Here is a 13,924-nt window from a genome sequence, read left to right as displayed (position 1 = left end):
TGTCCGAAAACTTTCCTGACACAGGGGTACACAACAAAAAAACGGCGACTTGACCATCGAGGGGTTAGCGCACCAACCTCTCGATGAGTATAAAAAATAAGCCTGCCGTTCGGAATTAGTAATAAATTGTAGGTCCCGGTCTAATTAGCCCTCGTGTACAGAAAATGACCGTGGTGCGACAAAAATAATCAATGATCAAAAATATCATATTTAGCTATAGAATTTAGAAATATAACTCAGCATTCGGTGATAGAATTCAGCAGATTCATTTAGTGAATTGATTTGTCTACTGGCAAAAAGTGAATGACTTGCTCTCGAAAAAAAAGAGAAAATCAGTCAAAAATCATCTTTTGACGGAAAAATGGATTATTTCAATATTTTTAGTTTTATCGCAGGAAAGTTATTTGTTATATTTAGGGTTTTTTTTTCAAAATTCATATTACACAATATTTCATTATATGTGTATTTATTTATTATATTAATTGCAAATGCAAAAAGATTTAATTTTTTCGCATGTAACTAAATAGAATTTGTAATAAAGTACAAACAAAAGTTATAGAGGTTTTAAAAATGTTTATTGTTTCTGAAAAAAATATTCTACATAACTATGATATTTCATTCATCATTTGGCATCGGGTTGTCGATTTTCCATATTATGTACTGTCAGGATGTGAGCTCTTCGAATCATTTTTGTTTCGTTCATCTTCCTCAAGGTGTAGAAGCAGAAAAATACCGCCGCTCCAATAGCAAACATTGCAGCTATCGCACCTATTATAATGCCTGCTATGGCTCCTGGTGATAGCTCACCTAACGGTTAAAAAAACACGTATACAATATAAACTATTAATAAAATTCAAACGTAACCTTTATGTTAATTACAAAAAATAATAATGAGTAATTTATTACCATTCAGTTACTTATTTACGATATCATTAATTACGTTTATCGCAGTTAAATTTCCACTTGGAAAGTCATACATTTGAAAGTAATTTGAAGTACCCCTAAAGTCTTCAACTTTAAAATAGTATATACTAGTGATTCCCAACGTGGGTGTTAACGCCCCCTGGGGGCGATGGAATGTTCCAGGGGGGGGGGGATAGACGCTACGGGTATAACATAGGATCCTATGGGTTAGATTGCGTTGGGGGATGGGACAAAAAAATTTCCGAAGAAGGGAGCAATGGAACGAAAAAAGGTTGGGAAACTATGATACAAAGACTAAACGTTATCGGTTGATTTAACGTCCTGAAAAATGAAAGGTCACCATTCGAAGAAAAAATAGCCCTGTTTGATGAACTGGTTGATTCGTATCCCTAGGGAGATAGACTTGGAAGTGTGGAGGGGGCACGATGATGATAATGTCAATTCATATATACATTAGATCAGTCGACTCCACCTTTTACGCGGGGCCCCCACGCCCCCGTATCTCCGCTCACGTTCGTACCAAATGGTATCCAGACACTGAATACTATTGCATACTCTGAATTCCAGAGTATGAAAAATTTTTCAGGGGTAATTTTTTTTTCATGAAATCAAAAGAAAAGCTTTACTTTTCAGTTTCTGAAAACTCTCATCTTAGTCACAATATTTTCCTGGTACATAAAAGAAGCTTGCAAGAAATTTATGCAAGCAAGACGATGCTCTACCTATGGTTCAACATAAAACTCATGGTCCAACATATTTGAACCATGTTGAACGTTTATAGCAGCTGAACTTTACCTACAACAGCTGTTTTCTTGACACTTCCCCGTTGAATAGCCATTTCGGTCATCATCCATGGGACAATCGGCTTTAAGGGCATCTCAAAAGCACCATTTGTCACGATGAAGGCACAAATTTGATGAATAAATTTCTTCAAATTTATAGAATCACAGATCCGCGGACATTCTGGCTGACATATACACACCCTGTTGCATGTTAATAGAGATAAATTTATGATTAATAAGTATTAATTTCCATTATGATTTTGAATTACATAATATTGAAAAGAGAAAATGAATGATTGATATATGAATACGTTATGATTTGTTCATTACTTTCATAAAGCTGGGCCTTTATCATTGTGTCTTTTATAACTGCATTCAGTGCCGTAACTAGCCATTCCTGTGTCCTGTGAAATAATTTGTATTTAGGCCCCTTCTGGCTCATTCTTGGGCCAGAGAGAATGGTCCATTTAGCCCCTTCCCTTCCAAGTGAGCCCTGTGCGGATGCACTTGCTGCACCTGCTAAGTTACGTCACTGACTGTATTTTATATATTTGTGTACTCTTCAAGACTAGAACAGATAACATCTCTAGTTTCATTCTTTTTTTTTTCTTCTGTATAAATCTCGTATGACATACACTGTATATGAATTCAGACCCACCTAGCCTCTGGCCTTGTGTATGCGTTCCATAATCGTAAGCATCTGCATCGGGATCTTGGGATTTGACGACAACTGTAAATACAGAAATCCATCGAAATTTTTAAGTTGTTCATACAAAATATTTATTTGAATATTGACAATTGAAGGTAGAGATTACTGAAAAGATAACTTTAGATATGTTGCATTTTATCAGCCTTCTCCGTTATTTATAGTGCACATACAGTAGTTGTAGGATGAATTACTTCTATGTTTAGAATTCTCAAATATAAATAATTTTTTTCTATCGACTCTTCTTGGAAATTGCATTTGTGTCTGCAATTTGATTTGCTGATAAAGGATTCGTTGTTAAGGAATTTTATAGTATGATGCCCGAATGCCTCAGATCTAATGCTGCCATCTAGCGGTAGTCTAAAATATTCATAATGCGAAAATATGTTACTAGATGGCAGTGAAGTTGACAATTTGAAATTCTAGATTTTTTTTTAATTATTAAAATCTTTATTCTTTTTGTCATGTTGTTTTTTCTTTATTGTCCTTTTATTTTTATCTATTTTTCCTATATTATCCTATACTATAGTTTTTCTTTTTTGGCTTTTTCTGCATCTTTCTATCTTGTATATGCTTTTCAAGAGGGAAACACTGAGTCTTTTAATTCTTTTACAATTATTGATAAATTTGGAACATAACAACAAAGTGATATTTGTAACATAAAAATGCATTTTACCAATCCTAGATTCCCAAAATAGAAAAGGGAAAATTATGATTACATTTTGATAATGAACATGTTTATTTTGTGATACAGAGACAGTATCACTTCGTTATTTTTCAAGATATGAAGTGAATTTTTTTTTTTTTTTGGTTTTGGAATATTTATGTAAATAATTTGAAAATATTAGCTAGTGCTACCTGGAACCTATTTAATCGCATATAACCATTTAAAAAAAAAACTCCTGATAGAGAATATATATATAAAATAAAAATCTATCTTTTCTCCGAGTAATGACTTGGAAACGGGTATATTTTTGAAGAGATAATGTTTTCTTGAGCACAAAATTACAACAGTGCACAATAAAATTAGTGTTTTTTGCATATGTACATAGAAATTATAGATTACAGAGATATGTTTGTCTCAAAAGAATAAGGAAATGTAATTTTTCACATGGAAACCTATTTATCAAAGTTAATGCAAAACTGGCATATAAAAAATAAATTATGTAAATATATTTAGACATGAAAATTGTCAGATGAAAATATGCAAATGGGCATAGAGGGGCTCATTATGGTATATGTGCTAAAATACAAATAAAACAAAGATTATCATAATATAATAATGTAGGAAAAGAGAAATATTGAAAAAATGAAAAAATTGAAAAAAGAGAGAGAGAGAGAGAGAGAGTATGAGAAAAGAATAATAAAGATTTTCAGGAAGAAAATTTTCAGGATATAACCGAAACTACGTGTATTGACTGAGTGTGCAAAGGGATTTCTATTATTATAAGATTCTAAGAGTTTAAAACAAAAGGTTCTTCACATCCTTTCCTGGGGAGTCTGTTCATGACAGAATATATATTTAAAAAAAAAAAAAAAAACCTTGGCCTGAAAATACAGGAGATGTAGGCCCCTTTAATATTTTTGGGTCTGGCGCTCTGCATAACAGTTCACGGCCAGTCTATCATGTTTTGCTCCCTCTTTTTCGAAAATTTACAATATTATAAGCCTAGTTTTATACTAAGTACAGTATCTTAAAAAACGAGTGTTATACAAGCAGGGCCGCAACTAAGGGGGAGGGGAGCAGGTGTGTCTGGTGCTCCGGGACGCAAATTTCATTCTTTAACCAAGTGTTTCCCAAAGTGGGCAATATCGCCCCCTGGGGGCGTTGGAAGTTTCCAAGGGGGCGATTTTTGAACAAGGGGCGATGGAGCAAAAGATTTGAGAAACTATGCTTTAACCTCTCCTTGAACATTATTACAAGGAGGAGCTAAAATGCGCGCTTGACCAAGCATCTATTTGTGGCCCTGTACACAAATACTCGCGATAAGTACCTGCCATCATAATTCTGTTTGTTTGGTATTTGATCATTTTCTCGCATTCTACCCTCTCCCCCACCCTTAAATACAACCCAGCCGTTGCTTCTCACGTATTTGCGCCATTTGAATTCATCACAGTATGATTCAAGATATAAATTTTGGCTACCCATTTTTTTTTGCAGTTCCTCATAATCATTCCATCTAAGAAAATCTGCAATAGTTGTGCTGATAACTTGGAGAACACGAAATATTTTTATTATGATCACATCTTGGGTTAATTCGAAACACCGTAGGATCCGCTTAAACGGATATCAACGATTCCGGCAAATACTATCCGATTATACGGGGAACAATCAGAATGCAGTTTCGTACTTTTGTATAGATTTTGTATCGAAAAAATATAGTGTCTATTTAATTATCATATTATCCCAGCAGAAATATATCAGAGAAGAATGAATTAAATATCAGATTTTAAGTTTAAAAAATATTCATAATAACATACCAATATCAGTGCTAAAGGCAGCTAGAATATATGGTGCGATGTATACAAGACGAAATGAATTCAGAAAGCAAATTAGCCCAATGTTGAGAGAGAAAATCAACAGATACGGGATTTCAAATTGAAATTATAATTATATTATGCTTCTATATTTTTGGAGTTTTGAAAATCTTTGTCGATTTCGTCTGTTTTTTCCCTAATCATGGCGAGGTTGATTGGTGCATTTTTGGCTTTTCAGTAATGAAACCATTGCGATAGAAATTAGTCTACACACAGGGCCATCTTAAAAGCATCATGGGCCTCCGGGCCAAGTAATTTTTCTGAGGCCCTAATAGGCAAATTCTTGAAAATTTCAACCAGATCAGGCCCGTCATTTAGAGGGGGCTTCTGTTTTTTTCGCAAATCTTCAATTTCATCCACATTTTTTGTAATGCTTGATACCCAAGCTCGAGAAATTCCTCCTCCTTCTAACAAGATCATGGCCCACCATTCTGTCTCGATGAAAATGATTTTAGGGGACGGTAGAAGACCTGGACCATGCTGAGAAAGCTTGAGAAATTCCATGATTTTTGGTAATTTCAGTTTGAGTTATTATTATTATTATTATTATTATTATTATTATTATTATTATTGCATTCAAAACTTTCAATCTGTTTCACACAAACAGAAATTCTTTCTTTTCGTGTATTTTTTTCTAATTTTAAGGCATTGCACGAAGCCATGTGACATTTGGGCATATTTTTTAAGATTTTATTTTATTTGAAAAGTTAGCGCTCTCTACGGGCTAAACTAAGAATAAAAATAATACAAAATAATTAAATATACTGAAAATAATTCTGACATTAGAGGGTACCAATTCTATACTTTTTATAAATTTCAACTGTTTACATATTTATTTAACTTTTGAATGCTCCATTCAATAAAAATTATGTACATAGTGGTTGATATACATTTACAGTTATCGTATGAAATTCATTATTCGATTATAAGCGGGGAAAAAAGTTTTAGAAGTTATCACATTGAGCGGAGAACTTTAACATTGTCTCTGTGAGAGAAATTTTGGTTCCGGACGATTTTATCAGTATAAGCGGGGTATCAGATTATCCGTTACCCGATTAAGCGAGGCCGACTGTACTTCCGCTGAATTGTGTAAGTCTGATGTAGGATTCACTTCAGCCGACATATTACCTAAACACTAAGTACACATGCGAAAGTATTTTTTTTTTTAAACCGAGTTAATTCCAATTTCATATCCCAACAACTTATGCAATAAAAATGGGTTTTCTACATACACTGGGAGCATTTAACAAACAACAAACCAGCATTATCATCAAAAATCAAGACTTCTTTGTCAACAGTATTTTCAATTGGAATAGAAAGTTAGAACAGAGGTTTTGAGCATTTGCTGCCTCAAGTACCCTTATGAATTATGCAAAAATTAATATTCCATTTTTTTTTTCATTATTTGTTTTTCTGCCATTGCCAATTATTTTTCGCGTATGCAGAAGGCCCAGCAAGTACTCACGGGAGTAAGCGTGCTACCGGAGCGGCAACCGACAATTCTTTCACAATCCTCGAGGGAGTGAGATCTCGATCTTACTATGAACAATTTTTTTCGCTTATCAGTTAAGTTTTTGTGAGAGTGGTATAATTATCTGCTATACAGTAATTTCATTTGTATTCTCGACTTTTCTCAAACATGATATGTCTTTTCATCTAATGTATACCAGAGGTGCCAACATGAAGAAAACATTTGGGGGGGGGGGAGTGTGAAAGTAGCTCGTCGTCCCGTATATACAGGACTCAAGCACACACGCGTGAGGGAAGGTACATTGCATTGTTTTTCCAGAAATTATTCGGGAGCTCGGCCCTCCTACAAAATTTATTGGGGAGCCCAAATGGTCTCAGCTCCTAGGGTCCAGTGCCTATGATATATACTTCACTCAAACTAATAAATATAAATTATTATTGGATCGATTCTTGAATTTAATACGTATTTCCATTGATAACTTCTTGTATTCAACAAATTAAAAATTAGAAAAAAATTTAAATATAATTTAGTTTTTATTTAAATTTAATTTTTAATTAGTGGAGGATATTGTACAGCACCATCAAAATTATTCATGCTAATGTCCATTTTATATCCATGCATGTTGCTGACCTCCTACAAACTTCATTTTCCAATTGCCTGATTATTATAATAAAACGAATACACAAATTTCTACTGCTTACCTAAATATAGAATCAAGCAAATGAAAGAGATTTTAAAAAAACAATCCATAGCACAAGTTCTTCTTTGCAGATGTCGAATACTATGTTTTGACCATATGTACTACGTTTTAAGATGAATTTGATAGTCGTCATATCTGGAGAGTGCTTTATCACAAACATAAAAGCATGTATAAGTTACGGAAATAAAGAAACAGTCATGAATTTTATGAGTTTTTTTATTTTTTTTTTTTTTATTAAGATAACTTCTAAAAACGACGGATGTTGAACGAAAAAACACTCGCTCATCCGAATCGTAAAAGAAAAACAACCAGTTTTTATAGAACCTATGATAAAGGTTCCATGCCTAAATGTAAACAAGAACTTAGGTACAGTAGAGTCTCGATAATCCGAGGTGGATGGGACCGAGGCCACCTCGGAATATCGAAAAACTCGTTTTCATAAGAGCAATGCAAAAACCTGGAATTCCTTTCCTTTACAACGAAATTTTGTTATAATGAAATGATTCCTCCGGCCTCTTGGAGTTCGTTATAACGGGATTCGACTGTACTAGCTTACTTGTATTCCTATTCTTGAATACGTCCACTGTGCGCGGATAAGGGCGAGCCAGCTCAAGCCGGGTCTACATCCGCAACACTAGACACTCCAATCTGCGGAAAAACTGGTTTTTAAGATGGAGTTTCGCACAGCGCGGTCGATGTGGACGGTGAACAGCGCCACATTGCGTATCTTCGCTTTCGTCGGAGTGCAATTCATTAAGAGCTGGTACATCAGAGAAACTGGCTCATTCGGGCGCATTTTATTTGGACGGCGTTCCGTTCTCCTCATCTGACTCTGTCATCGCTGTCTGGCACGATGATCAGTACTAGCGCTCGGCCCACATGGAACAAACTGCTCCAACACTCAAACCTCACTCCGTTCAAAATTGTTCTGCACTCTTCTGCTCAGATATCAGCCCACCATGGGCGGAGATACGGGGGCATGAGAGCTATTGCCCCCCCCCCCCCAGCGTCAAAGATGGAGTTGACTAATCTAATGTATATATTAATTGGCAACATCATCGTGCCCCCCAGACTTTCGAGTTTATCTCCGGCTATGCAGCCCATTATCTGGTTTTTGCGTGGTGGGGTGTCGCGTAGTGCAAGGGGTTCACATTTTAAGTTTTTAACCAATCCGTGGTCAAAAAAATAAAGAGGGTAAAAATTAATAGTTTAAAAATTGAATAACTATTTTTATTGGCCTTGCCCAAAGCATCGACCTACAAAACGGAACTAATTCAAATGTTTATGTTTACTCCACCTGTTAAACTCCGCGCTCGCTCGACAATTCTGTACATTTGTAGATATGCCTTATTAAAAATAAGCGTTTTACACTTTATGAAACACGGTGCTGCAACTATATGTAGATGCTGCGGGGACAAGAAGTCGTATTTCATATCGGTCCACGGTGAACCCGGATGTGGTGGTCGAGTTGTCATAGTGACGCATTCGGGTTCGAATCCCACCGTCGCCACAGTGGTGGTCGAATGAAGTTGGTTTTCTGTGGTTCCCAACTTTGAGGCTCGAATGCGAGCCGATCTCCCAGTTAATAAGGTACACTTCTTCCGGCCGGCACAACTCACTCGGTGGTAAATTACCCATGACGATGGACTGGATTTGTGCTCGGTTTGAAAGAAAGAAATAGTGAACCCGGCGTTAGAGGCCTACTACTTTACCACACACCGATTCCGGTCATATCGACAAACGGCAATTTTCAATCCGTGAAGTTGGGGTGGGGGGAATGAAGGTGCCATCTGCCGGTGGTCGCCCGTCTCGGTAAGTAAAGAACTTGGGAAGGTGTGTTGTAGAACAAAGTTATTAGTCATACCTACTTTCCCCAGTGCAGTTTCTAATGTAACTATAGGCATAAGAAAGGGTTTTCTATTCCCCTCTCCCTTGAGCGAGGATTATGGTGTTTCTCAGCAAAAGACAACCCCGCCCCCTCCCCCTTGAGAAAATCCTGCATACGCTATTGAATTTAGCTGTATTCGTCTGATTACTGAAACAAAAATTTCTTCTAAAAAAAGAGGGTGTCATGTTTTTCTCAAGTAAAGCACATAATTAACTTTAATCGAAGAAAAATACAGGTCGTCCATAATAATAAGACCCTATTTTAAAGTAGCCTACTGGCGAAACCAGTCATCAGAAAATTGTGAAATTTTATGGAGGACTTCATGAAGAGATGGGAATTTGTTTCGGGGGAAAGAAAAATTAGTTGCACATGTCGCCACAGAGGGTGTTTTATTACGTAATGACATAGGCTGGAGATTGACTTGGAAGTCTGGGAGGGGGGGGGGCACGATGATGATGATGTCAGCTGATATATACATTAGATCAGTCGACTCCACCTTTAACGCCCCCCCCCCCCCCGTATCTCCACCCATGCGTAATGGCACATTTAGGCAAACGTTTACAATTTTAACTATTGCTAAACACTTTTATAATTGTTACTGCGACAACGACAAAATATATTCCACATGATGGCCATCATTTTCAGATACCATGTAAAATCGCAAGATGGCATGTTCCACAACTGACCAAAGTGTGCGCGTGGAAATGTTCAGCACGTGGCGTGAAATGCTGCTGCTTTTAAGGTCAGGTAAAGTTCTTGGATTGTCACGACTTACCAGACGTTTTAAATGCCCCCAAAGCCAAAAATCACATGGATTAAGGTCCTGGGAGGCCATAGATTAGGGAAGTGCCGGCTGATGACACGTTCTTCTGTAAAATGTGTTTTAAGAACACTCTTAACACACACTGCAATGTGTGGAGCAGCTCCGTCTTGCAGAAATATTGTGTCTGCAATGCAGTGACGTGCTTGCAGAGCCGAAACAATTTCATTCTGTAACAGCAATGCATATCGCTTCCCAGTGATCGAACATGTCATTGGACCTGTAGAACGTAACTCCTCGTAGAAGTAGGAACCGAACCATCATAAATGATGCAGTAAATCCACACCATACCGTCATTTTTCATGAATGCAACGGAACCTCTAAGATGGCCTAAGGATTTTCTGGTTCCCAAATTCGGCAGTTGTGAGTATTGACTGCACCATCCAGGTGAAAACGCGCTTCGTCTGTCCGGAGGATATTCCAAGGCCATTCTGAATCGACCTCAAAGCCAGCTAGAAACTGCAATGAGAACCGGAGTCGAGCGTCATCTTCAAGTGGAAGCAACCGCTGCCAACCGAGAAAGTTTGTACGGAGAATATTCCGCATGATCTTATGGACAGTTGAACGCGGTCTATCCAATGACTGCGCTACACGCCTGACACTAGTGTTACCAAGAGAATTTGAAGCTCTGTCGCGTCCTCCACCTGAAGCGAAACCTCCGGTACTGCGTCTGTAGAAACGGGTTTTTCTTCCTTTTTCAGGACGAACAGCCAACGATCCTGTGGTTTCAAATTTCGTTATCATACACTGCTCAAAACAATTAGGGGAGCCAGCAAAAAAGTGAAGAAAACCGTGCGAGACAGCCACGTATTGGCATACAATGGATAGTACACGCGTATCAATGCGCAATACAGAAAAAAGACGTAAAAAAATTTGGAATTAAGCTTTAATTCTTTGAAAATATGGAAAAAACATGAAAAGATGATTTAGGGCAACAATTTGGTTACATGTAAACGATAAAAAAAAGTACTGTTTAGACATTATGCATGAGTTTTAATAGGGCGTGTGGTCTCCTCGAACAGCTAAGACTGCTGCACACCTGTTTGCCATGGATGCGATGAGGTTATCGATCAGACTTTGGGGAATACTGTTCCACTCCTCAAGAAGTGCAATCTGCAAGTCTCGGACAGTAACGGGCGACCTTGGTCGCGCAGCAATTCGTCGTCCAAGCATGTTTGGGACATGCTCGATTGGATTCAGGTCAGGAGCACGCTGGCCATTCCATACGCTGTATTGTTTCAGCTTCAAGCATGTTCTCCACCAGACGAGCTCTATGCGGTCGGGCATTATCATCCTGGAAAACAAGAATCTCCAATGGCTCCAGCGTAAGGGATGACATGAGGTCGCAGTATCTCGTCTGCATACCTTCGGGCCGTCAAAGTGCTATTCCGAATGATATGCAGGTCCGTACGTCCGCCTATGCTGATTCCACCCCATACCATCCAACCAGCTCGTCGGTATTGTGACCTTTCACGAACGAATGCGGGGTTATTTCGAGTGCCCCTGTCCCTCCATACCAGAACACGTCGGGTGTCACATTCCAGACTGAATCGGGACTCGTCTGTAAACAGCACTTGGCTCCAATCATGTTGCTCCCAATCTCGATGTTTTTAGCTGCCCATCTTCTTCGGGCCGCACGGTGGCGTGGGGTCAACGTAATGCAGACCATTGGCCTACGTGCATAGAGCCCTCCCTCATGAAGCCGATTACGTACTGTTTGGCTGGACACCCTTCGTCCTGTTGCCAAGAGCAACCGTCTTTGCAGCTGCGTAGCATTCTTTGTTCTGTTTCGACGGGCTGTTAACCGTATATACCGGTCATCAGTTGCTGTAGTGGCGCGTGGCCGACCTTGCCCTGGTCGACGTCTAACATTTCCTGTTTCTTGGAATCGATTCCACAGCCTTGCAACAACACTTCTGGTGACTCCCACAGCGTCCGCGACACTACGTTGTGTTTGCCCGGATTCCAGTCTGCCTATAACACGCCATGCCATGGATTCCGGTAAATCACGTTGTTGAGACATCCTCAAGTCACCTTGTCTCAAAAAAAAATACTGCGCAATCGAATTTCACAGTTACGGCAGTAAAACAGGCGTTTCTGCAACATTATCTCCTTTTTCTGGTTTTTGACGTCATGAACTTTGATTTGCGTATGAAGTGTTCTTCTTCCGTTTCCTGCTAGGCTTTAAATTATGGATGATTCATTTTATGTTACTTATCGGTATACATCTTTGCGTAATTTTGTTAAAACCATGTGCTCCCCTAATTGTTTTGAGCAGTGTACTTCGAAGTTTTTTAACATCCATTGGACCTTCTCGAATCCTCTTCAAGTCCGATATTTCCGTAGAGCAGTTACTGCGGAATTGCGAGCAGCAAACATTGAGAAACAAGATCTCCGCGAATGTTTTAGGTTTCATAACAGCTGCTGCGTGACATCAGATAAATTTCAATATTTACTACAGGTATTCAAAGTGAAACACCCTCTGGTGGTGACATGTGGAACGCATCTTTATTCACATGAAACAAATTCCCATCACTTCATCAAGTCCTGCACTAAATTTCACACTTTTCTGATGACTTTTCGCCTGTAGGCTACTTTAAAATATGGTCTTGTAATTATGTGGATGCTCTGTATATAAATAGCAACATACAAGTCACATTAACGTAAAATGTTCTTTGATTGATTTTTTTCCTCCTTTCATTTCAAAAATAAGACAATTCTATTTTCTACGAAATTTATACTGTGATGCAGCAAATGAGCAACGTTTTTTATTCTACATAATATGCCTTGCTTTGATGTTATCAAGTTACTTTCTGGAGACATATGGACGATGACAGCAGTCGACGACGTCTTTTTTTCGGAAAAGCATCGATCATCGTCGATCACTAGACATTGCTGAAAAGTGCATTTCACATCTGGCAAAAAAGGTATCAATCAGAAATTTGTCTTCAGAATTTTTTTTCGCTGCTATTAACCATAATGTTCAAGCAAACAAAAAGCCGGAGAACTTTCCATTCTCCCCTTCCCCCACTTTCTGAGCTCTATCCTAGTTTATCACACACTGATCTCCTCAGAACTTTTATTTGTGTAAAGCTCATTGATCTCATTATTCGCGATGAAAAAACAGTCTTAACTTTGTGCTGATATTTTTCCTAGTAGTGTATATATATTTAATGCAGAAAACGCAAAATAATCTATGAAGAAAAAGCTGTCATTCCATTACAGTTTATTGATATAAATTATTTTTTAAACCCCCGATAGAAAATAATACGATGACACTTGAGTAAAGAGTTTAATTCATTCTACAAATTCACTCACATCTTGCATAATTCGTAACTCAAAGAACATTTAACTATATTAACAGTCAGTTCCATGCTCCCAAACTATTAATACTTGTACAGTATAAAAAATATAAGTATATTTTTGTTCTGCATTTTGCACTGAATAAAAATAAATTTCGTTTCCAAAACAAATAAAGGGTAATCTGATAACGTTTGGGCACATCTTAATCAGAATTAATTTATTTACTTTCTTTGCTATACCTGAAGAAACACACACATACAAAACGCTGCAGGTTTATGCATTTTTCTTTCAAGTCAACTCAATGCAGTAATTTACTGCATTTATGCATCAGAAATGTATTTTTAGAAAATAAACCATTAAGATTCCACTTATTTTAATGTCACCTAAATTCTAAAGCATGCAACTGCACAGTGACATCGGAACCGGGGATGCTCGAGCATCCACTGTAATTGTTGTCATGGGTCTCAGCATCCCCAGAATTTATTCAGAAATCAAAATTCCCTATATATAAAGCTCAAGATGAGCACCCACAGGTTCGAAATGCTTCTGACACCCCTGAAATTGCAATAGATATTTGTAAATGATTGCTCTTACCACCAAGAAACTCTTAATTCGAAGAAAATGATTATCATAAATTATTCTGTGGTAAGTAGGGACTTTTGCCAGTATGTTCTTCAACACATTAAGGCCACACATATACTGTACATGTGCACACGCAATTCCGGCATGTACCAATTTATTAGAAATTCCACAGAGAAAGGTGGATGTATAGCAAATTAATATGTATCAAAA

General features: G+C 37.7%; 1 protein-coding gene across 1 annotated transcript; it reads right to left on the bottom strand.

Moving 5' to 3' along the window:
• Positions 1-563: 563 nt before the first annotated feature.
• LOC149070573 (uncharacterized) lies at positions 564-7,244 on the bottom strand. The gene is made up of 3 exons (XM_089249124.1): positions 7,123-7,244; positions 2,365-2,436; positions 564-807 (listed from the first exon to the last, which is right to left on the bottom strand). The coding sequence occupies exons 1-3, from the start codon at positions 7,169-7,171 to the stop codon at positions 623-625; spliced, it is 306 nt and encodes a 101-aa protein (XP_089105250.1). The 5' UTR covers positions 7,172-7,244; the 3' UTR covers positions 564-622.
• Between the last annotated feature and the right edge of the window lie 6,680 nt (positions 7,245-13,924).

The sequence above is a fragment of the Pholcus phalangioides genome, unplaced genomic scaffold (assembly GCF_987345545.1).
Source record: "Pholcus phalangioides strain wild (caught in Gottingen) unplaced genomic scaffold, Ppha-v1.0 ptg000021l_1, whole genome shotgun sequence".
Lineage (NCBI taxonomy): Eukaryota > Metazoa > Arthropoda > Arachnida > Araneae > Pholcidae > Pholcus > Pholcus phalangioides.
Note: the sequence above shows the minus strand (reverse complement) of the source record. Positions and strands in the feature narration are given on the sequence as shown.

Bases quoted from the DNA above. Each gene is read 5' to 3' on its own strand.
- LOC149070573 (XM_089249124.1), bottom strand. From the start codon at position 7,171: ATGGATTGTTTTTTTAAAATCTCTTTCATTTGCTTGATTCTATATTTA. The intron at 2,437-7,122 runs GTAAGCAGTAGA...CTGTATTTACAG, and splicing joins TTGCTTGATTCTATATTTAG to TTGTCGTCAAATCCCAAGAT. The intron at 808-2,364 runs GTGGGTCTGAAT...TTTAACCGTTAG, and splicing joins TACACAAGGCCAGAGGCTAG to GTGAGCTATCACCAGGAGCC.